General features: G+C 38.1%; 1 protein-coding gene across 1 annotated transcript in view; it reads left to right on the plus strand.

Moving 5' to 3' along the window:
* CNTNAP2 (contactin associated protein 2) overlaps window positions 1-24,572 on the plus strand; it is a 1,809,641-nt gene that overhangs the window by 1,086,869 nt on the left and 698,200 nt on the right. The window contains exon 11 of the mRNA XM_081102720.1: window positions 10,020-10,126. Coding sequence (XP_080958846.1) covers window positions 10,020-10,126 — 107 coding nt within the window. The remainder of the gene's footprint in view (window positions 1-10,019; window positions 10,127-24,572) is intronic.

The raw sequence follows: 24,572 nt of genomic DNA on the forward strand, positions 1-24,572 counted from the left end.
AAAGTACTAAAATATCAATATTGCAGGTAATGCAGAAGAACACCCCACCATGATTGTGGAAAAGCTCTGGGGGCCAAGAATAGCAAAAATAGCATTTAAGAAAGCAAACTTTCTAAATGATTTTCTTAATTGGCAAAAATAAAATTGGAAGGCAAGACAAAGGAGGAAATCATAAATGTAGGAGGTAATTTATGTGAGAATGGTAACTTTTAAAAATTTTCCAATACTTTACCAAATAACCTACAAGTAACCTAAAGTTTTCTTTTCTAAAGTTTAGATTCTTTAGAAGAAGGCATGCTGAATGTGCAGGTAGTACTCTCTGAGACTTGTGGTACTACCTCTCATTGCAATTAAGTATCCTGGCGCGAGTTTCTGGACAAGAACGGAGCAGGTGCGAACTTTCAGTTGGCTCTGTCATTGAGGATAAGGAACTTGATTTTACGGTGAAATGAAACTACCTTTATATTCAGTGATCACTGTCTCTGAATTATGTGAGGTCTACGGTCAGGTTCTGAAATGTTAAACCTACTAAGTGAGACGAGGAGATTATCATATTGTCCCTCTGAACGAATCATATAAAAAAGGGCAGGAGGACCCATGAAAAAAGTTCAGTCTCAGGAGAAACGGCAAAGTGAATCAAGTTTGTCCTTTTGACAGGCGGCCTGCCTCTGTGCTGCTTCTCCCCTTGGGGTCCCCATTCCCTGAGACCCTCCCGCAGAGAATGGGACTCACAACGTGGTCCTCTGACCAGCTGAGCGAGCACTGCTGGGGAGCTTATGAGAAACACAGGGTCTCAGACTCCATCCCAGACCTAACAAATCAGAATCTCCCTTGCAACAAGGTTTGCAAGTGGCTCCTATGCATGTAAAACTTTGCACATTTGCGTGCCAGTAGTTCAGGATGTTTGTCACAGCAAGCAAGCTGTTCTGATCAATACTCCACTGTCAGTGGCTATTGGGTATTGTGTAAGCATAGGTCTGAAGTCCTGGTGCACACACACTGTGGTTTCTATATTGAGTTCTACAGAATCAAATGTGGCTTTAAAGGCAACAATAAGGTTTAGTTGAAATTTACTTAAAGTTTTATTTTAACTCCTAAACACTGTACTATAGAGAAAAAAAATTTAATAAAACACCTTCAAAATGCTTTGAAGACTACTAATACATTTGGTGATGCTGCCCAGGATAACATATTTTAGGGTTGAAATAAAGTTCTTCTGTTCTCCCTGTTTAATTAAGTAGCATCCATAGGCTACAAAGTGAGCTGCTGCAAAGAACTGTGGTACCATTTGCAGCTTCTTACTGGTATGTCCAAATACCAAAGTCCTCGATGCTTTGCCGTTAAAATCAAGTATAGAAATAAAAAAGATACACTGGATAAAATAAAACTGCACCTGTCATGCAGAAACCTGGGCAGAATCATCGCATCCATCCCAACAGCTACACTGTCCATTTGGTGCTATATTAAGCAATTGTTATACATTTGAACTTTCAATACACAGCTTGTATTGGTTTTATGTACTGAGGTACCAATTTCATTTTTAAAAAATGCATTCTGATTTTAAGCATTTTGGGAAAGCATCGGCACAAGTGCACAGATGATTCCGGCTGACAGAGCCTCTGATACCAGGGCGAGCTGGGGGCAGAGTTAATTTGATGCATCACTTGCTCTGGAGCCCTTTGATCACAGCAAATTGACACCTGCCAGCTTCCCTGTATGTTCCTGATCCTGGTCAAGCAGTTCTCTGGTAGCAGCAATAGAGGCATTCTGATTCATTGTGTATGAGAAGCAAACTTTCAAGCTAGGACATGCTCTGACACAAATTATACATGTCCTGGGAACTACTCCAATAATTAGTTTACTAAAGCACGAGCCTGGGTCTAAGACTAACATCATACATAAGCATAGTCCATATTTCTTAGAGTAGAGAGATATTTCTTCCGAAATTACTTTAGTTCCGTGGCATGATTTTCTATCATTGAATTGATCCATTTCTTCTGTTGTCCCATTAATAAGCATTTACTGAGAGTGGGCTAGGCACCTTGTCATGCTAAGAATCATAAGATAAAAATTCCTAACTGCAAAGTGTCACAATTTAGAAGTCATATGCTCAAGCAAATAATTACAAAACAGCGTGATAAGGGTATGTTGGACATATGCAAATGGTTCCATAGGAGTACAGTAGAAGAAATCAATAATTAGAAAGGGGAAAGCTAGATTAATTTGTAATTTGTTTTGGTTGGTAATGGGTCTTAATCTTTTTTAATATACTGATAAAATATTAGGGTTTGGAGTTACATTTGATTATTCAACCTGATTTGGACACAAAACATTTCATGCCATTAAGAATTGAAATGCCAATAATCAGCATATGGATCATGTTGATTTTAGAAATATGAAAAACAAACATTAAAAAATAAAATATTGCCCTAGCCAGTTTGCTCAATGGATAGTGTGCTGGCCTGAGGACCAAGGGGTCCTGGGTTGGATTCTGGTCAAGGCTTGGACCCTGGTTGCAGCTCATGCAGGAGGCAACCAATCCAGGTGTCTTTCTCACATGGATGTTTCTCTCTCTGTGTCTCTCCCTCTCTCTTTCACTCTCTCTAAAAATCACTGGAAAAATATCTTCCAGCGAGGATTAACAAAAAAAGAAGACTGAAAAAAATATTAAAATTGCCTTTAAATAAAAAATCACTTTTGAATAAATTATTAATACTGGATTTTAGAAGTATTTATTTAGTTAATCTCACTTGATAGATATATGCTTCTCGTGTGTGTGTGTGTGTGTGTGTGTTTGTATACAGTAATCTTTTTTTTTTTTTTTCACTGAGACATGGATTTTCTGCTTTGTGCCCTTTTTAGAGCACATTTACATTCCAACCTGGTTTTTTTGTGTGTGTGTTTTTATAACTCAATACATTTCTGTACTACTTCCACCAAATGAATTGATACAATGAGCTGATGTAAATTACTTTCACTATTAGGCTGAGCTAATTTTAACCCACAATTACTTAGGAAGTAAATATACTACACAAAGGCACACACATACAGTATTCCAAAATTAAATATCAAGGATGTTTTTTAATTTTATGTAATTTTGAAGTGTCTGTTCCATTGATAGCTCCCACGATCTGGACAATCAGGACTTCTGGATATAAGTACCTCTGCTGAGGCCCACACCTCTGTGTCTGCAGAGGGTAGTGGCTGTGGGAATGCATCCAAAACAACAACCGGTGACCACCTGCCGCTAGTGTTTTTACCTCCTTGTCATTGTTTTTTCACTTCTGCAGCTGGGACAATTTTCAACATTTTCCTTATAAAAGTGCAGCTCCTCTTTTAATGCCTGGATGAAATGTTCTACGCTTCATTAACCCCCTTATTTAGATTTTACTCATAACTACTCCGGTATCCAAATTTCTGTCGCATTTCATATTTCTTCGATGAGTCATGAAATTCTGCCTCATATTGTATTTTGCATGAATCTTATCCTTTACCTCCACCTAGGTTATAAGGTCTTTGGAGAAGGGCCATTTTTGTAGCCTTGATAACACCATGCCCAACACCAACACCAAATGCCTATCAAATGTAGGGTGTCGAGGAGTGATATCAGCATAAGGGTAGTATAAATTGTTCCCTTTGTCTGTCTCCTTTAAGTTAGGATATGCATAGCACAACAAAGGACCCTCTGTACAGCCTGCCAGGATACCTGAGGGATCTGTCATCTGTATATCTGAAGGTGGATGGATTGGACCTCATGGAGGTGGCAGAACTAGGGAAGCAGAGGTGGATGCCTGTGATGACCGTGGTCTCCCTGGCAGTGGTGCCCACAATCTAGGAAACCCCCGCACTGATGTTGGTACCAAAGACACCTCTGACAGAGGGGTTGGAGGGTGGGATGTATGTGTTCCCAAATAGTAGAGCCATGAGGCAGCTCATGTAAGAGAAACAAACAAACAAACAAAAAATGTGCTTTAGCTCCACCTGCTGGGGGAAAAGGGCCTTTATTGCCAATATATCAAACTGTTAAAATCAAAGCAAAGCTTTACCTAATAAGAAAGGTTTCCTACTTCAAATGCACTGGGCAGAGGCACATCTAATTAAATAGCACGAAAAATCATGGTATCACAAAAGTAAAATGACAATTTTCCAGTAACCAAACTCAAAGTCATGGAAGATTGCAAGCATAGTATACTACATAGGGCATATACCCTATGTAGTATATTTCATTACCTGCTATTTCTTCTGGCCAAGCTGAAATTATATAGAGAAGTAATTATAATTCCAGCAACTAATTTAGTATTTCATTAGGATCTAACTGATAAATAATTCAAAATAGCTGTTACAAAGAAATTCAACAAGCTACAAGTAACCTCAAAAAGGCCATTCAATGAACTCAAGAATAAAATTAATGAACAGAGGTATGCTTTACTAAAGAAATTGAAATTCTAAAAAAAGAACCAAACAGGACTTCTGGAACAGAAGAACTCAATAAATGAGATGAAGAATTCATTAGAAAGCATTAGTAATAGCGCTGATTAGATGGAAAAGATAATAAGTGACCTGGAAAATAGGAATCTAGAAATGATTTCAGAAGAAATAAAACTGAAGTTTTAAAAATGTAAAGAAAACAAGACACTGGAGATAGGGGAGGCTGGGGAAGGTCAAAGGGAGGGGAAAAAAAGGAGACATATGCAATACTCTTTGTAATACTTTAAGCAATAAAACAAAATTTAGAAAGAAAAGAAAGAAAACCTATGAGACCTATTAGACTCCATTAGGAGAGCCAACATAAGAATGAATAATGGGTATACCAGAAGAAGAGGGGGAACAGAGGGATTACTTAAGAAAATAACAGCTGAGAACTTCCCAAAACCTGGGGGAAGAACTAGGCATACAAGTCCATGAAGCTGTTAAACCACTTTACTATCATAATGCAAAAAAGACCCTCTCCAAGACATATTATAATAAAGCTATCAAAAGTTAATGATAAAGATATTAAAGGCATCCAGCTAAGAAAAAGAAATTATCCTACAAAAGAATCCCCATTAGATAATAATCAGATTTCTTAGCAGAAAGTCTGCAGGCAAGGAAAGAGTGGAATGACATATTCAAAGTATTGAAAGGTAGATATTGCCAGCCAAAAATACTCTAGTCAGCAAAGTTATCCTTCAGATATGGAAAAATAGAAGCTTTTTCAGTCAAACAAAAGCTGGGTGAGTTCACCACCACTAGACCTGCCTCACAAGAAATGTTAAGAGTAATTCTCCTACCTGAAGTAAAAAGACCAAAGTACACAAAACTTTGAGTAAGGTGATAAGTAGACAGAACTAGAAAATGGTAACTATTTTAAAATAGTGTGTTAAATCCTTAAGTATAGCATAGAGGTTAAAGAAAAATGCATTAAAACTACTACAGAGACTAAAATTTGGTAAGGAACTTGCAGCAAAAAAGGGATCATTTGTGACAAAAATAATAGAAAAAGGGAGGAGGAAAATGATGGAACCTGAATAGGCAAGTGAAAGTAAGTTGCTGCCATCTGAAAAAAAAGACTATTTTATCTGTAAAACATTTTATACAAACTTCATGGTAACCACACAACAAAAATCTAAAGACATGAAACATAAAAAAGGGTGAAATTGAGCACATTCTTATAGAATGTGCCAACTTTAAAGGGCAGGCAAAAACACAAGGAAAAATAAACACTAGAGATATACAACAACCAGAAAACAAAAGATAAAGTGGTGGTAGTAAGTCCTCATATATCAGTAATTACCATAAATGTAAATAGATTAAACGCACCAACCAAGGCATAGAGTAGCTACATGAATTAAAAAACAAGATCTAACTGTATGCTGCCTTCAAGAAACTCATTTCAGCTCCAAAGACAAACATGGGCTCAGAGTGAAGGGGTGGAAGAGGATACTTCAAACAAATAGTAACCAAAAGTAATCAGATTTATCAGACAAATAGACTTTAAGTAAAAAAAAAAAAAAATGGTAACAAGAGACAAAGAAGGCTGTTATCTATATTATAAAAGGCCAGTGGCTGTAACGCTGTAACAACCAAATGACCGGTCACCAGGAGGTGCACTGATTGCTCTCACAGCACAGCGGGTCTGGGGTCTTGCACGATTTCGCGCGCTGCTCCTCTAGTATAATGATAAAGAGGTTAATATTTCAAAAAGGTATAAAAATTATAAATACATAGGCTCCTGACCTATGAGCACTAAAATATATTAATCATAGCATATGTTAATGGAGAAATAGAAAACAATATAAAAATAGTGGAGGATTTCAATACCCCTCTATCAGCAATGGATAGACTGTTCAGACAGAAAATAAACATGAGAATGTGGGACTTGAACCACACTATAAAACAACAGAACTAGCCTGGCCAGTGTGGCTCAGGTGTTGAGTGTCAACCTATGACCAGAAGGTCATGGTTCAATTCCCAGTCAGGACACATGCCTGAGTTGTGGGCTCAATCCTCGGGGGGTTGGGGGGTGGTAGTAGGCAGCCAATCAATGATTTTCTCTCATCATTGATGTTTTACCCTCTCCCTCCCCTTTACTCTCTAAAATAATATATATATTAAAAAAAAAGGAGCTAAACACACATACATAAAATATTCCATCTAACAGCAGCAGCAGAACACACATTTTCTCAAGTGCACATGGAGCATTATTCAGGAAAGATTATATAATAAGCCACAAAACTAATCTTAAAATGTAATCTTTTCTCAGACCACATTGGCATGACATTAGAAATCAACAATAAGAGAAAAATGGATAGATCTCCAAATTTGTGGAAACTAAACAACATACCTTTAAATAACCAATGGTTAAAAGAAGAGATCAAAAGGGAAACAAAAAGACATTACCTTAAAACAAGTGAATATGAAAATGCATTTCAAATTTTGTGGGGTGCAGCAAAGGCAGTTCTGAGAGGTATGTTTATAGTAACAAAACAAATGTTAAGAAATTAGAAAGATCTTAAGTATACAAGCTACCTTTGCATTCAAGAAACTAGAAAAAGATGATACAATTGAGCCCAAAGTTAGCAGAAGGAAGGAAATAATTAAAAGCAGAGCAGAAATAAATGAAATAGAGATCAAAGAAACCAAATAGGTTCAACAAAACTGAAAGCTGATTCTTTGAAAAGATAAACAAAATTGGCAAACCTTTAACTAGACTAAGAAAAAAGAAAGAAGACTTAAGTAAGTACAATTATAAATGAAAGAGGAGACATTACAACTGATACTACAAAATTATAATCATAAAGACAAATAATCCAATTTAAAAACTGGCAAAAAACTTGATTAGACAACATACAGATGGCCAATAGACATGAAAAAAATGTTCAACATCACTAATCACCAGAGAAATGCAAATTAAAACATAATGAGACATCACAGCACACCTATTAGAATGGCTATCATTAAGAAAACAAGAAACAATGGGTGAAAAATCAAAAAAGAAACAACAGATACTGGTGGGAATGCAAATTAGCCCAACCACTATGGAAAACAACATGGAGGTTTCTCAAACATTAAAAATAGATCCTCCATGCAATCCAGCTATTCTACTTCTGAGTATGCTGTATACCCAAAGGAAATGAAAACAGGGTTTTGATAAGATATGTGTACTCCCATGTTTATCACCGCGTTATTCACGATAGTCGAGATATGAGAACAACCCAAATGCATGAATGGTTAATAAAGATGTGATACGTATATTCACAATGGATTCACCCATGAGAAGAAAACACATCCTGCCATTTGAGACAACATATTTGAACCTTGAGCACATTATGCTAATGTAAGATAAGTCAGACAGAGAAAGACAAGTACTATATGAAATCAAGAATATATGAATTCTAAAAAAAATAAGTCCTACCTATAAAAAAAAAACAAAGTAAAATGATGGTTACCAGGGGATGGAAGGTGGGGGTAAGATTGATGGTATTTAGGGGTACAAACTTGTAATGAGTAGTAAGCCATAGAGACTTAATGCACATATAATGAATATAGTCATTATTACTTACTATAATGATGTAATGTGATAAATATTGCTTCAAATGCAATCATATTACAATATATAAATATATGAAAGTAACATACTGTATACCTTAAATTTATAAGTTGTAATATCAAATTTATCAAATAAAATAAATTTTATACATAAAAGAGTTTTAAGAGAGAATAAGTAAATAACTATGGAGTGAATTTTCTATCTCTCATAATAATCCAATATTGTGCCTTTGAAGATTTTATTTCTCCCATTAATGTTCTTCCTCTCATTTTCTTCTCTTATAATCCTACCCATTCATTGAGGCTCAATCTAAAAGCCTTTTGTTGTGCCTCAAACCTACATATGGTCCCTCATGTGAAACTTCATTATCCATCCCTGCATTTGCCACTTTATATTCTAGTTTTTGTATATATGTATATATATATACATATATATACATACATATACATATATACATACATATACATATATGCATATATACATATATGCATATATACATACACATATACATACATACATATACATATACATACATATATATATATATATATATATATATATATATATATATATATATGCTTTCCTGGGTTGTAAGCTTTTGAAAGGCAGTGACCTGAAGTTTGTTCATCTTTCACTTCCCATGTTTGTTGCATGACTAAAGGTTTGCAAAGAATTGTAGAGGAAAAACATTTCTACGTTTTTACTATTTCTACGAGATTCCATGCCTAACTGGGGCTTGCTCTGCTACAGTTAGTTTAGACATGGCTGATGGTAACTCAAAAAAAGAACAGGGCTGGAGAATGCTGTATCTGAGCCCAGTCCATCTTATTTTGTAGCAGGAAATTTACAGGGCTTCATTATAATTAAGGAATTCTATGCAGGTGGCTCTCCATCAGCCCATTACCTATGACCTACTATTACAGATTCTGCTGTTTTATTCTGGGTGGCCTTTTCTGTGTAAATCCAGAAATGTCCTGTAAATGCTAACACATAACAACTAATACCTTTGTTATCTGTGAGCATCTTAACCTGGATCATAAAGAATCAGTTTGTGGAGAAGTTGGAGAGAGGAATTGATGAAAAAGATAGGGGAAAGGAAAGAGTTTGTGCTATTGAAGCATGAGTATTCCTAAACAAATTTCAATTTCATTCACTATTGCAAAGACACAGGCAAGCTTTGCAATTGTGCCCTGAAAGGTATGGTCCAGATATTCATAGCTCCCATCCATTTATTGGCCCTCTATTATCCTTCCTAGCAATTATCTAGTTTATGAACATTATTTCTAAACCTTAAAACTGTTTATAATTACTCCATTTTTCAAATAAGAAAATTGTGGTTCAGAAAAGTTAAATTGCATTGTCATGATCGCCCATCTAGTAAATAGACAAAGATTTGAATACAAACTTACATTCCCCTCCCCCCTCTGATATGCTTGCTGCCTTTTTTAAGTATGTGGCTTCTATTAGCCAGCTGGGCATAGGGAAAATGGTAAGGAAGACAGAAATCTCTTCTTGTCAGGCTGGTATGTTCTCATTGCCCTTGCCATGCATTATTTCAGAACCTCAAATTGCTATGGAAAACTCAGTGTTACCCCTTTCTGACTTGGTATTGGCCTTTATAAAGAATAGGGCAGGAACCAGGATGGCTAATCCTTCATCTCTCACCAGGAGGAAATTGAGCTAGTGTCTTTGTTTTTGTGCAAAAGAAGACCAAAATGAATTTGTGATATGCAAATGAATCTCTCAACTGTTTGTTAATTTCTACTGTTTACTCAAAAGTGGGAAACACCAGGCCTGTGATACATCATCTTTTGTGCGCTTAGCACCTTCCATCACAAATCATATTAATCTGCTCAAACTAACAAGGATTAATTGCCTTGGTAAGGCAAACCGGCATTGTAATGATATATTGCCCAGACAGCCTGGAATCTGGCCACTCATAAATCCCATTTTTGGTTGGTTTATTTCTGTTTGTCTCTTTCTCTGACAGATGTGTGCCCAATCACTGTGAGCATGGTGGGAAGTGCTCACAAACGTGGGACAGCTTCAAATGCACTTGTGATGAGACTGGATACAGTGGGGCCACCTGCCACAACTGTGAGTGCCAATTCACCTCACTTTGAACTTGTACTACATGAGACTCCCAGGTCTTCAGCTGTGCCTTAAAACTCAGCAACCTGAATTAATCCACATACTAAATCACTCAATTCGGAAGAACCCAGATGTGTTGTTGTTTCTCCAGAACAGTATTCTAGGTGTCAAAATATGTTCTTTCATGCCTAACGACTCAAAGAGAGGGACATTTCTAATGGTCTGTAAACATGTAGTTAAAATTGGAATGCTGGTCTTGGCTTTGACTCAATGTGCCCAAGCCATGTCTATCTGGGTAAATTGGAAAATTATGGTAGTGTGATGTCTCTGACTGGATCCTCGTTTATCAATTCATCAGAGAGGCAGACAGAGTGTAATTTGAACATTTAGTTTCTTGGAAATGATTGTCTCATGTTCTGTCACAACTATTTGGCCACATTTATTTAGAGTAGAAAGAGTAGAAAAAGAAAAGTTAGAAAATGGAATGAAGCCCATTGAAGTGATATATCAAAAATAAAAACAAAAAGAGAGAATTTTTTAATATAAAAAGTAACATACAAGAGTGACTAGTGAAGCATAAAAAGGGCCTTGTTTTATATAATAGCTTCACCCTGAAAAGGTAAGTAAACTTAATGTTTTATAATTCAAAGAACATTTTTAAAGGAATATTAACTCTATAATTGTAATATTAAATTTCCAAAAATGTATTGCTGTTTACAGAGCACTTTTTAAGACAGACAGATTTGCCATAAAACATATAGTTGAAAGACAGTCGTGTGTGTGTGTGTGTGTGTGTGTGTGTGTGTGTGTGTGTGTGAGGTGGAAGGAAGGGAGAAAGATTCAGTCTCCTTCAGTCATCACACAATATTCTGAAAGACTGAAAATCTCAAGTCTAAACCCTCTTACACACTCTGCTTTCTCTTCACTTTTAAGAAGCAAAAATAAGCAAAATATGGTCAGGATGGAGTTCTGGGGACAGTAAAAATGCAATATAGTTCTCTGAGCCTTTTATATCATTATTTGTAGTCATATTGAGCCAGAGAGTGTGTTCAGAATATATTGGGAGACTTCAACTAAGAAAAAATATTTGTAATTTATTTTATTGCACTCGTTAATTTGTTTAGAAAGATATTTAAAAACAGGAGGCAAAAATAACTAAGAAATTAACAATAATAGGAAGATATACAAGATAATAAAAAACAGACAGTAACTCATCATCTGAAAAATATTGATATATATAGGTATTGAGAAAGTATAAGAACAAAACTGATATTGAAATTAGTTACAATAAAAGAGTTCTAACTAAAATTTCCAATCACACCAAATGTTCACTTTCAGCATATAATACTCATTATATAAGTATTAGATAACTTTAAAAAACTAAAGATTTTACTCTACCAGTTTAATTTATATCGTATTGTTCTATAAATATCACCTTTAACTATAAGGGACTTTGTTTCTGAATATGGAAACACTAAAGTAAAGGAGCAAGAAATTGGTGGTTGTTTTAAGGGCTTCCTATCCTAGTGAACACTTTGATATTGAATTGAAAAGCAAATTATATTTTACAGCTGCTGAAATAGCAAAGAAAATTTTAGAAAATATTTTTACATTTAAAAATATTAAAAATTTGCTCCTGGTTGAATAGTTGAGTTTTTAAAAATAGTAATAACTATAAGTATTAGAAACATCCTACATGTGCTTAGATTTGGCTCTAGTGCAAGCTGTAAATGTAAAAGAGGAAAATTATCTCCATCCTGCTGCTCATTCCTACTCTTACTTGTTCCATTTTTATATCTAGAACAGTAGAATCATGTGTTTTACCAATTTGACCCTGATCCCTCATTGTCTTCTTTAAATGAGGCCAAAGTCTTGAAAATCCAGTGTGTGCTAGATAGAGCTTCAAAGACCAGAATGCACAATTCAATAAAGAGTTGATTGGCCATTGTTTTGTTGTGAGAAAAAAAAACATACCCGGTAGCTTACTGAAGGGTAAGTGCATCCTATTAAGCTGAAAGACTAGTACTCTTCCTTACTCCCGTTGATTATTTAAAAGTTGGGAATGCCTGGCCCAGTAAATAACAATGTAAAAATCTATAATAATAAAAGCATAATATGCTAATTAGGCTGGACGTCCTTCTGGATGACCTTCCATAAGAAGCCGGGCCTTCAAGGGAAGCCCGGGTCCAATGTGGCAGAGGGAAGGGTGCTGGCAGCGGGGGGAAGGAAGGCCTACTCTTGTACAAATTTCATGCATGGGGCCTCTAGTATCTATATATATGAAGAGGTAATATGCAAATTAAACTGGGAGGCCATAAGGTCAAGACAAGCTCAGGAGGAGGAGACTGGCGCGGGCCCAGAGCCTGAGAGAACAACAGACAGGGCAGTTCCAGAGCAGACACAGGCAGGGGGGCTGGGGGGTGGGGTGCTGGGGCAGAAGTCAGGCCCAGGCCCCGGCCGCAGAACCAAGCAGGCCCTGACTCCCGCAGCGGACAGCGCTGGGCGAGTCAGTGCCCGGGTCCTGGCTGCCAGGCAGACCCTGACTCCCACGGTGGCCTGAGAAGTAGGCAGAGGACGGACCACTGAGGGTCTTATATACCATAGCAGGGAGCTTAGATTTTATTCCACAGAAGGAGGAAAAGTGAAGAATGTCAAGCATGGGAGCATCCTGGTCTTGCTTTCATTTTAAGTGAACCATTCTGGTGGCTGTGGGAAAGATCAATTTAGACAGCTGCGTGTTTTGGGGCCCAAGAAAAAGAGAGACTGACGTTGGGAACTAGGACTAGACAGAGGCATTGGATCAGAGACATATTTATGAGGAAACCTGGCGGAACTATTTGGCTGATTGCACAGGGATGAAAGCAAACAAAGCAAATGGGATTAGCCCAGGTTTTCCAGTTTGGGCAACATGGTTGGATGGGTGATTCTAACAATTGGGAGAAGGTATCGAGGAAAAGGAACAGTGTAAGGGAGCTTGCTTAGTTAGCAATAGCCAAACAATTAGGACAAAAGACAGACTTAGTGCTCTTTCTGTGCTGCAACGTTTGTTTTTCTGCCTTCAGCCACCACCATGTAAGGCTAATGTGCCATCTTTTCTCCTAATCTAGGATATTATCTATCTACTACACATTACTATCACCTAAACTAGCTTTCCTGATGATCCCTTAAAAATACTTATGGAAGTCATTCAATGCTCTGTGAGTATGGGGACTTTCAAGATGAGGAAACATTATGAGCCTATATAGATTGATAAAGAGATATTGGGTGCTCACTTTTAACTTTAAAAATCAGATACTGAATATGGCCATGCCAGAGGCATAATTTTAATGAGCCAGTGTCTCTTTACTGAAGTGTCACACTTCAAAAGAGATCCTCTCAAATAATACAATGCGTAACACTCATCTGGGTTGCCTGTTAAAATGTAGGACTACACCTTGAAAAACACTCCTTCTAGAGCTCATTTGGTGGATAAATCTCCCTCCAAGTAAAGCAATCCTATATAATAAAAGTGTAATATGCAAATTGACCAAACGCCAGAACAACAGGTCAATGAGGAGCAGAGCCGGCAAGCAGGTGTTGCCAGGCCAGCCAAGGCACATGCCAGTGGGCAGAGGGAGGAGATGGCAATGGGGGGGGGGGTGGCAGCAACCAGCAGAGGTGGGGAAATGGGGGCTGGAGGCATCCCCTGATCATCCAGCGGCTGGGCAATTCGGGGCAGGGCCACCCACCACCATCCCCAGATGACCTGCTAGGGTTGCCTTCTGCAGAGGGGGGCCACCAATGGCTGTGGTGCAATTGGGGGCAGGGCTGGCCGCTCGCTGCCCGCACCATCCTGATTGACCTGCCAGTCACCTCCTGCTGAGGGAGACCAGACTGTGGCTTAGGCCCACTCCCTGCTTCCCTAAGCTGTCAGTAGGACATCCCCCAAGGGGTCCCCGATTGGAGAGGGTGCAGGCTGGGCTGAAGGAACCCCCTCCCCCATGCACAAATTTCGTGCACCGGGCCACTAGTATATAATATATGCCATTCAGTTTGATACAAAATGTCTGGCCCAGTAAATAACAAAAGTTGGGAATGCCTGGCCCAGTAAATAACAATGTAAAAATATATATACTATACTAGTATGTCATTCAGAGGAAAAACTGAAACATTTTGCATTTTTTCTCAGTCTGTGACTGCATTCATAGCAAGAGCATTGAAGTGAAAAGACAGCAGCTTCATGCTAGCTGTGAGATGATCATTCTGTGTGCCCCTGTAAGTCTTCACTTTTCATGGACTTCCTTTATTCCTCTCTTGACCAAATGCTTCTGGGGTCTCTTACAGTTCTAAAAGCCAGTGAGCTGAGACTTCCAATCACTTATTCTGTCTTCTGTGGTTTTGAACTTGTTAGTGTTACTAAATATTTCACCTCACTTTCTACAGAGAACTAAGCATCCTTTAGAAAAGGAGTTATGTTAATTTTATAGTACTCCTTTAACGAGGTAAAGAACAGCTAAGTCAAGTCCAAAGTTTATTATAACTCAATATTCAGTAGAGTTTCCAACGTTACAATTAGGCTACCATTTCAGCACATTTTTTACATGACCCAAGCTTGGTCAGGATGAGATAGTTATTTGTCCGGTACCTGTGATCATCCATGCCAGAGGTTGTAGTCCAAGGTGGAACCTGGAAGCCCTTTTATGATAGGTCACACTGCCTGAACTTGAACTTGGCTGTGCCACTTACTTACTTGTAACCTGGGGTTACAAGTAAACTATTTGAGCTTCAGTTATCTCCTGGGTGAAACGGGTATAGTAACAGCACCCTCATAAAGCCACTGTGAAGTTAAATGGGATGCCTTATGGAAGACACGCAGGTAGGTTTAGCATATGTTAGTCTCAACAACACTTTGCCATTTTCTTCCTTTCAGAATAATCATCCCTCCACTCTGAACTTCTATACCAATAATCACCCACATCACAGTTTTTGTCGTTTAATTTCATGCTACTAATCATGGTTTGCTCTCATTTCCATGGCAGATTGGGCTTGCAGTGAATGATTGGTTCCCACAGTATTTTGGTTTTGTTTTTTCCCCAGAAGAATTGAAGAGAATTAAAAGTGATCTGCGTATGTCATAGACCTATATCCTTTTATTTATGTGCTTGTTTATACATGGACAATTTATTTTCAAGCACAGTCCCTCTAGGGCTCAGAGGATTGTCATTTACAAACCCTAGTCAGAAAGTCATCCTTCGGATGAGGATATCCTACAGGGAAACCGAAGGTGCCCAGAGATGGTCAGATCACAGGAAAGGAAAAGCCTGGGTTTCTTGTCCTAAACTGAGGACACTAGTTTATGATAAAATGTAAATACATTAAATTGTTGCAGTTTTATACTTTAAAGTTGTTCTTATGTAGACAGTCTGTTCTCAGTGAATTTCTAAGAACTGACTAGCAGCATATCAGAACATGAAATCATGACAGAAAGAATAGAATGATCATGTAGTTTATTTGTTTTGTTATATTGACTACTTCGCTCTCCCAAATGTTAAAGAACAGGTCTTTCTTTCTTTTTAAATATATTTTTATTGATTTTAGGGAGGAAGGGAGAGGGAGAGAGAGATAGAAGCATCAATGATGAGAATCATTGACTGGCTGCCTCCTGCATGCCCTACACTAGAGATTGAGCCCAACTCAGGCATGTGCCCTGACTGGGGATCGAACCATGAGCTCCTGGTTCATAGATTGATGCTCAATCCCTAATCCATGCTGGCCCAGCTAAAACATACTTTCTTGTGAACAAAACTATGTTTGCAGCTAGTTTTTTCCTTCAGTGTGCACAAACACTTTTCAGTTGGTCTCCAAGCTTACTTTCCAATAGTTTAAGTGCTCTTTGGGATATAATTATCTTCTCTTTTTTTTTCACATGTGTTTCTTACACTTCATAATTATGGCTCTAATTTACATAAATTAAATTTTAAAACACGATGTCTCCTCTCAGGTCTTGGTAGACATTTTTCTCATGCTGCTGGGATCTATCTTTGACTTTATTCATCCTTACCTATAATATGAATCCCTTATGTGGAATTGCCCTAAAAATCTCCAGGATGTCTTCAATAGTATAAAAACTTTTGGCTATTTTTACAAGTGCAATAGGATAGTTGATAGATATAAGCAATGCGTAGGGATAGAACTTTATAAGAATTATTAAATGTCAGGTCTTCATTCTGAGAGAAAATATTTATCCAGATATGTTTTTATTAAAGGAGAGATTCTTACCTTGCCCAAATATATAGGCATGGCTCTTCCCAGAGGTAGCAAGAGGAGATCAATGCAATAGGCCTACACAGATCTCTTTTAATTTTAAAATTATATAATTTCTGAATTTCGAAGTACTAAAAAGGAGTAGGTACTGGGATTGCCCACAAATGCAAAACTAAAATTTTTACTAGCCAATGTCAGAGGAAAACTGAAATTTAAAAGGAAAATATTCTACAATCTGGAACTATTACTCTGGGTCTATAAATTTGCAAACCATAAATTACACAGCATCTTATCACTGCACACAGGAAAAGTGAGTGGATTTCAGTAGCTCACACCATGTTTTGTATAATCCATTATACTCATAAGTAATTTCACATGTGTTTTAGAACATACTTTTTAAAAGAAATGAATCCTACCTGTTTATAGCCATACCAACCTAGGGCATCATCACCTAGATTTATTAGCACTAGGAAGTGTGGTGCCTCTACCCATTCGGAGCTACCACAGACTTAGGCATCAATGAAAATAACCTGGAATTTAAGAATTGCTATCCACACCTTCCCTCCCTAAAATGTGGTCATTGAATAGAATCATGTCCTCATGAAACTGAACTCCATCTCTAAGCTATAAATTCAACTGGCTTCTAAAGACTCATTTGTTATGGCTATGTCTTTAATCTGGTCTTCTATCATACATTTCTCCTATTTCTTCCCTCCAGTCCCACTGGCTTCCTTTCAGATTTTCATACATGCCCTATATCCTCGCACTGCTCCCTGTCTCTGACACTGCCATCACCGCAGGACTTTTACACATTCTTTCTCTCTGCTTTATCTGGCATATTCCTACTCATCCCTCAGCTCTGTAGGTACCTCCTTAGGGAAGCTTTCCATAACCCTGTTATTAGGTTAAATCCTCTTATTCTAAAACATATTTCTTTCTCTTAGTGCTGATTGTGATTTTGCATTTAATTTATGTGATTACTTAATAATGTAACTTCATCCTCACTGGACTTTCATATCTGAGAGGAGACAGTGCTAGGTTCTGTATCCCCAGAGCACTTTATCCCCAGAGCGCTCTCCTCCCCAGCATATAGTATGTGCTCAGTGAATATGCGCAGAAGGAAGGGCAGTGGATATCAACACTTTTTAAAACACCAATGCCATTTACACAAATTTTTGAGGATAGTGAAATTATGAAGAGAGAGTGAAGCTAAAGAAGAAAAATGAAAACAAAAAAGGAGGGTAGAGAATCAAAGATGGATTAGTAGAAGGCAGAGAGGGTAGTGATAGTAATAACAGCAGGGACAACCCCAAGAGTTATAACATTATAAAACATTATATAGAGGGATTCAGAATATGGGCAAATAAGCCTACACATTTCAAATAATCTTTGGGGAAAACAGGGTGCCATGTTAAGACACCATTCATTAAAGTAATTTATGGAAATTTGTAATAACAGTGGCAAAGTAGATTGCAATAAAAAATGACATCTTAGGTAATAGAGCATAGTCACTACTGTGCTAGCTGATTCTGTATGAACTATTCTAAAACAGATTTCATATATTATATATATATAGTGGTCCTGAGCCATCAGTTGGACATCCCCTGAGGGCTCCTGGACTGTGAGAGGGCAGAGGCTGGGCTGAGGGACCGCCCCCTCCCAAGTGCATTAATTTTGTGCACCAAGCCTCTAGTCTCATAAAGTGCTTTGTAAATTCAAAACATCCTATATCTTTTTGTAACTTTTATTGTACCACTAAGTCTTTTTGTTGATGTTGTTAATCCTCACATGAGGATATTTTTTCCATTGCTTTTCAGAGAGAGTAGAAGGGAGGGAGGGGAGGAGAGAGAGAGAGAGAAACATCAATGTGAGAAACATTTACTGGTTACCTCACATAGCTGCCCCAACTGGGGGCAGGGAGCAAAACTGTAACTGAGGTATATGCCCTTGACTAGGAATCAAACCTATGACCCTTCAGTGTGCAGGCTGATGCTCTGACCATTTAGCATACTGGCCAGGGCATCACTAAGTCTTTAATAACAGGCAGACAAATTTTTGCCTAATTATAAGTAGCTTAAGGATACTAAGCACTGGTTAATGCTTACAGAAAAGATCTGAGGGTGCCTCAATATTTAAGATAATACCCACTGAAAAGATAAAAGGCTTTATTAGCAAATATAATGGCTATGCCGGCTGATTTAGCTGCACAGGGTGAATCTGCTCTTTCTAATCTAGACACGGCATTAGGTACCCAGATGATGCTTCTTTGTTATCAAGTGAACAATTACTAAATTCTTTTACATTTACCTCCTTTTCATCCTCCCATTCTATTCATACACCATGACCTACTTCATATGCTCTGTTTGTCCTTGTCATTCAAGAGTGGCTATGAGGCGCTGAGTTTATATTCCTACCATCACTTATTTATGTTTTATACACTCATCAATATATTGATATCTGATTCCACTCTGCACGTGGCATAAGAGCTGGAATGTAGGGTAGAGAAAGGAAGAGGACAGGAATACTAGGATGTAGTGTTACATAGCTCCCTCCAAAGAAGTGTATCATTTAATTAACAGTTCTTACAATCGTAACTCCTTTTCATATCTCTGCTTCATTGGGATTGTGAACTGAGGGTAAATTGTAACACATGCTTACATTTTACAGTGTAGGTCAGTGGTTCTCAACCTTCCTAATGCTGCTACCCTTTAATACAGTTCCTCATGTTGTGGTGGCCCCCAATTTCATTGTTACAAATTGAACATAGCCAAAACCGGTTTGGCTCAGTGGATAGAGCGTCGGCTTGTGGACTGAAAGGTCCCAGGTTCGATTCCGGTCAAGGGCATGTACCTGGGTTGCGGGCACCTCCCCAGTAGGAGATGTGCAGGAGGCAGCTGATCAATGTTTCTCTCTCATCGATGTTTCTAACTCTCTATTTCTCTCCCTTCCTCTCTGTAAAAAATCAATAAAATATATTTTTTAAAAAAATTGAACATAATTAAAGCATAGTGATTAATCACAAAAACAATATGTAATTATATATATGTTTTCCGATGGTCTTAGGCGACCCCTGTGAAAGGGTCATTCGACCCCCAAAGGGGTCACGACCCACAGGTTGAGAACCGCTGGTGTAGGTTGAAACGTTTCATGCTCACAAAATATTTACAAATGTAATTACATGGAAAAACCTTAATGTATGCTCATAAATTCTTTGCAATTCTAATCAATTCTTTCATCTTTTCAGATTCTGTTGTTAGTGTATTTGTTTATGTCTGGGATTTTCTTCTGATCAGATGGACAGGGAGATAGCAGAGAGAGGAGGATGCAGCATCGGCATGGGATTGGGTAGAAAGTGCAATTTTTAATAGAGTAGGTACAATTCAAAAAGCCTTGCTTGGTTGTATATCTCCTCCAGATGGGAAGTTCACTTTCTCACCAGAGCTGAGGCATTCAGGGAAAGAGGGAAAGGACAAGAAGTGTCACTTTCTGAAATCGCATTTATTTACAAAAAAACACAAAAAAGTGGGTCTTTTACTACCATGTTCACCTGAGACCACTGGTAAAATAAGATGGAAAGGAATGAGGAAGTACTACCTGAGTAGAAATGTTGGGAGGGGAATCAGAAGCCATTCTATCTACCGGCCACAAGAAAATAAATTACAATGGACTAAAATAGTGCAGGTCATTTAGAGAAGCACAGCCAAAGAGCTTTCCCTTTCCAAGGCAGCCCAATGTTCAAATTAATCCCTTCTTCCATGCCTTGCTTTGGACAGATCGCTAAGATTACACATAGAAAGGATTTAATTTCAGTTTTACAAAGACTCTTTCAATAGTTTCAAAAATATAGCTTTCTCTTTGAAAAAGGGCCTTTGCAAAAAGTTGGCCTGCAAATGCATATTAACAATCAACCTGCCTGAGAGAGGAGCTGTGATCCTGTGAACTTCTCAGAGGCTAGGTCTTGAGGGAGCTGACATTATTCATTAAACTCCCCTGTAGCTTGAATCCCAGGGACTGTCTCATCCATGGTTCAGAGTAAAGAGAAGAAGGAATAGAAAACACTAATTTCTGAACCTTTGCTAAATTCAGTTAGGGGGAAGGTGATATGAGAAGAGGCCTGTTTAGATAGAAGATAAAGAAAGAAAGTTTATCCTTAAAAAACTGAAAATGGAACTCCCATTTGACCCTGTGATCCCACTCCTAGGAATATATCCCAAGAAACCAGAAACACCAATCAGAAAGGATATATGCACCCCTATGTTCATAGCAGCACAATTCACCATAGCTAAGATCTGGAAAGAGCCTAAGTGCCCATCAGTAGATGAATGGATTAGAAAACTGTGGTACATCTACACGATGGAATACTATGCTGCTCTAAAAAGGAAGGAACTCTTACCATTTGCAACGTCATGGATGGAACTGGAGAGCATTATGCTAAGTGAAATAAGCCAGTCAATGAAGGAAAAATACCACATGATCTCACTCATTCATGGATAATAGAGACCATTATAAACTTTTGAACAATAATAGATACAGAGGCAGAGCTGCCTCAAACAGATTGTCAAACTGCAGGGGAAGGCCGGGGAGGGTTGGGGGGCAGGAGGTAGGGGGGTAAGAGATCAACTAAAGGACTTGTATGCATGCATATAAGCATAACCAGTGGACATAAGACATTGGGGGATAGGGGGGGCTAGGGGACTGTCTAGGGCGGGGGGATAAAATGGACACATATGTAATACCCTTTGTAATACTTTAAGCAATAAATTAAAAAAAAATAAAAAATAAACACAAAGCATTTAAAAAAAAAAAGAAAGAAAGTTTAGAGACATTTGTATCTTTTCAAAATACAAGAAAGAAGTCAAATTAATGTCCCCCAAATCATTTTTTTTTTGCTTTTATATTGACATTGGTCATTATGGCTATTACAAGTCTTTAGCTTTACAAGCTTAGTGTACAGGGTTATCTCCAATTCAAAGACGGTTACAGTTCATTCAATAATAGTATATGACTACTTTGTATGCAGCATGCTGTGTGGATACAGAAATACAGATAAGAGTCCCTCTTTCTTATAATGTAGACAAGGCAGTTAAAAAAGGAAGCAGGAAAGTCAGGACACACTAAGTATTAGCAGAAAGCAATTGATGTTTATGTGCAAATTGGTATAAAGACCAGTATGTTTAACTTGAAACTTGGTTTAACTTGAAAGCCAGTGAATATCTTTCTCATTTTATTTGAAAATAAGACCATATTTTTAGTCAAATCCTTATACATTTATAGAACTTCACTTATACATGACTAAGTTAAAATTTTTTCAAATAAAATATTTAACTAAAATTTAAAGCAGTTAGGTGTCAGGACACCTACTATTATTGAATGAACTGTAACCGTCTTTGCACAATATGAACCAAGATGGTTGGGAAAGGTTTCAAGGAAGAACTAAAAACCCTGAAGCTAAGAGTCTTGTTTGGTTGGTAATTCAGAATGGGACTAACAGGAAAAGATGTGGCAGGTGGGCCAGCAGAAGCCTAAATCCAAGAGCAAAAATCCATAGACTGTTGTATTTGTTCTAGATGGTAAATACAACCAAAAGCAAGCATTTTACAAACAAGTGCAATAGTTTCCAAGAAAATTAAGCTGTTTCACTTTTGGGGTGTCCTGACACCTAACTGCTTTAAATTTTAGTTAAATATTTTATTTGAAAAAATTTTAACTTAGTCATGTATAAGTGAAGTTCTATAAATGTATAAGGATTTGACTAAAAATATGGTCTTATTTTCAAATAAAATGAGAAAGATATTCACTGGCTTTCAGTTCCTTGGTCTCATCATATAATTTTGTCCCCAAGGTGCCATGGTGGTTCCTACCAACAAAATATGCCTCCTCTGCTCTTGAAAGACCTTTCTTGCCATCACAGATGCCGGCACCAAATGCCAGATGATACTGGCACATGCAAAATTGCTGTCATTACTCATTAGCAGGCATCAAAATGTCCCAATAATACTCTTTGCCATTATCTATGTCTACTGAGACATCAATTAAACATGTCTTACTTGCCAAGTCTGTGATCAACTTCCGCTATGATGAATAAGGCCAAGTGAAGCTATCTGATTAGATTGGATAAAAGACACACCTCTAAGAGTTTGGCCTTGGAAAGAGAAATTATTTCCTTCCATCCATCCAACAAAGAATTCAGACTCTAGAAAACCCTATGTGTGTTGTCTACCATATGGCTATCTGTCTGTGAGTTGCCCCTCTAGAGGACATTCAAGTATCCAATGTAAAGCATATTTCTACTCAGAAAATGTGAGCATATTAAGCCTCCTTAATGTTTTCAGTGACATAGATCTAGATTTTCTGAAAAAATAAAGCCTGCATTTTGTGGGACCGGGTTGATCATTCTGAAAGTTCCCAAACTACCTGAAGCTTGGTGAATGGAACAAGCTTTGTTAATTCACTGCCCAAACTGATTCTTTTTCCCCCTGCCCTAATATAATTATTTAAATCAAGCTGACTTATGAGAGAATAGGAGTGTCCTGGACTTCCACAGGAGAGAGATGATCAGGAATGGAGACAGTCTTGTCCCCTTGCAATTCTGAGAGAGAAGCCTTGGATCTGAACCTTAGATGCCCTTGAGGAAGGCAGGTGGGAACTGGAGGCAGTTTTACTTGCTTCCTAGGGAGTGGTGGGAGCATCTACTGTGTGATGATGGCACCTATTGGGGAAACCAGAGCTACTAGGAGAGAAAGCAGAGTCAGTGAATAGGTGATGGTCAAAGTATGGTGAATACAGAAGGGATACTCCTCTTCTCATGGACACTGCATCCACTGCTCAGAACATACTTCCCACTAATCCTATATAATAAATGCCTAGGTGGTGTCACATGTGATGTCATCACAAGATGGCTGCCACAAGATGGCTCCACAAGAAGGCTGGCAGGGGAGGGCAGTTGTGAGTGATCAGGCCGGCAGGGGAGGGCATTTGGGGGTGAACAGGCCAGCAGGGAAGGGCAGTTGGGGGCAATCAGGCTGGCAGGGGAGGGCAGTTTCAGGTGATCAGAGCGGCAGGGGAGCAGTTAGGGGCAGGCAATCAGGCTGGCAGGCAGAAGTAGTTAGGGGCAATCAGGCAGGCAGGCAGGCAGGCAGGCAGGCGAGCTGGCTAGGAGCCAGCAGTCCCGGATTGTGAGAGGGACACATTTTAGAAATAAAAACAGAGATACAGAATCAGATACGGTTTTCTCGGTCAGAAATAATATGAAAGACAAATTTATTGAGAAGCATTTGAATTGCTACTAGTAATCATGAAAGTTTATTAAGAGAAAACATTTCCCTACACTCTTTATATATAGAGATTCAATGTTGAAAGACTTTACACAGTAGAAACATAATTGTTTAAAGACCAAGTAATTTATTTACTATATTAAAAATCCTAAGAGACATTGAATTAGGATTTTAGTTTGCACTTAAAATGGAAATTCTTTTTCCTACTTGTCATACCCCATGCTTCCCATGTACTACCCATCTTAAGATGAGGTAAATGAATATGGGGCTTTAAATTCTATCAGATGTGTTTCTTTGCTCAGGTATGGCTGCACTTTGACACTTGATTAACATCAATTTCACATGTGGCAATCACAAAAACACATTTAATCTGCACAAACTGTAATTTTCATGCTGGGATCATTTAGATTCCAACAGTGCCTCTATTGATTAGTTTAAGGAAACTGTGTTTCCACTGTGCTTTTAAATGAGGACGCCCAGTAGAGTCATTTTTGCATCTCAGGGAACTTTTTGTTTTTCAAAAGTACAACAAATGAGAACTTTGATGGTTGGGGAGATGGGCTTCCTGTCCATAGGCTTTAAAAAATAAGAATAAATATATGAAGTTTGAGGAGGAGCAGTTTAGTAGATCTTTTTAAATACTTATTGATGTAATAGCATATTAAGAGTATGCTATCTGAGTTTTGTGCCAATTATCTCCCCCAGTATGTGATTACCTGTTCCCAAAGAGGGAAGACATTGGGCAGGGGTGATGTGTGGAGAGAATATGGAAGGGGACTTGGTGGAGCGGGTGGGAAGAGAAGGAAGAGCTTTGAACTGCAAGGCTAATTACACTAGACTTTCTGACTTCCTTGCTTTCTACAGTGTGAACTGTGGGTGGAGAAAGGGTTTCTGCATATTTCAAACAGCCCTAGAGCTCATGTGAATGCAGTTTA

This window comes from Myotis nattereri (genome assembly GCF_964212035.1).
Source record: "Myotis nattereri genome assembly, chromosome: 11".
NCBI classification, from domain to species: Eukaryota; Metazoa; Chordata; class Mammalia; order Chiroptera; family Vespertilionidae; genus Myotis; species Myotis nattereri.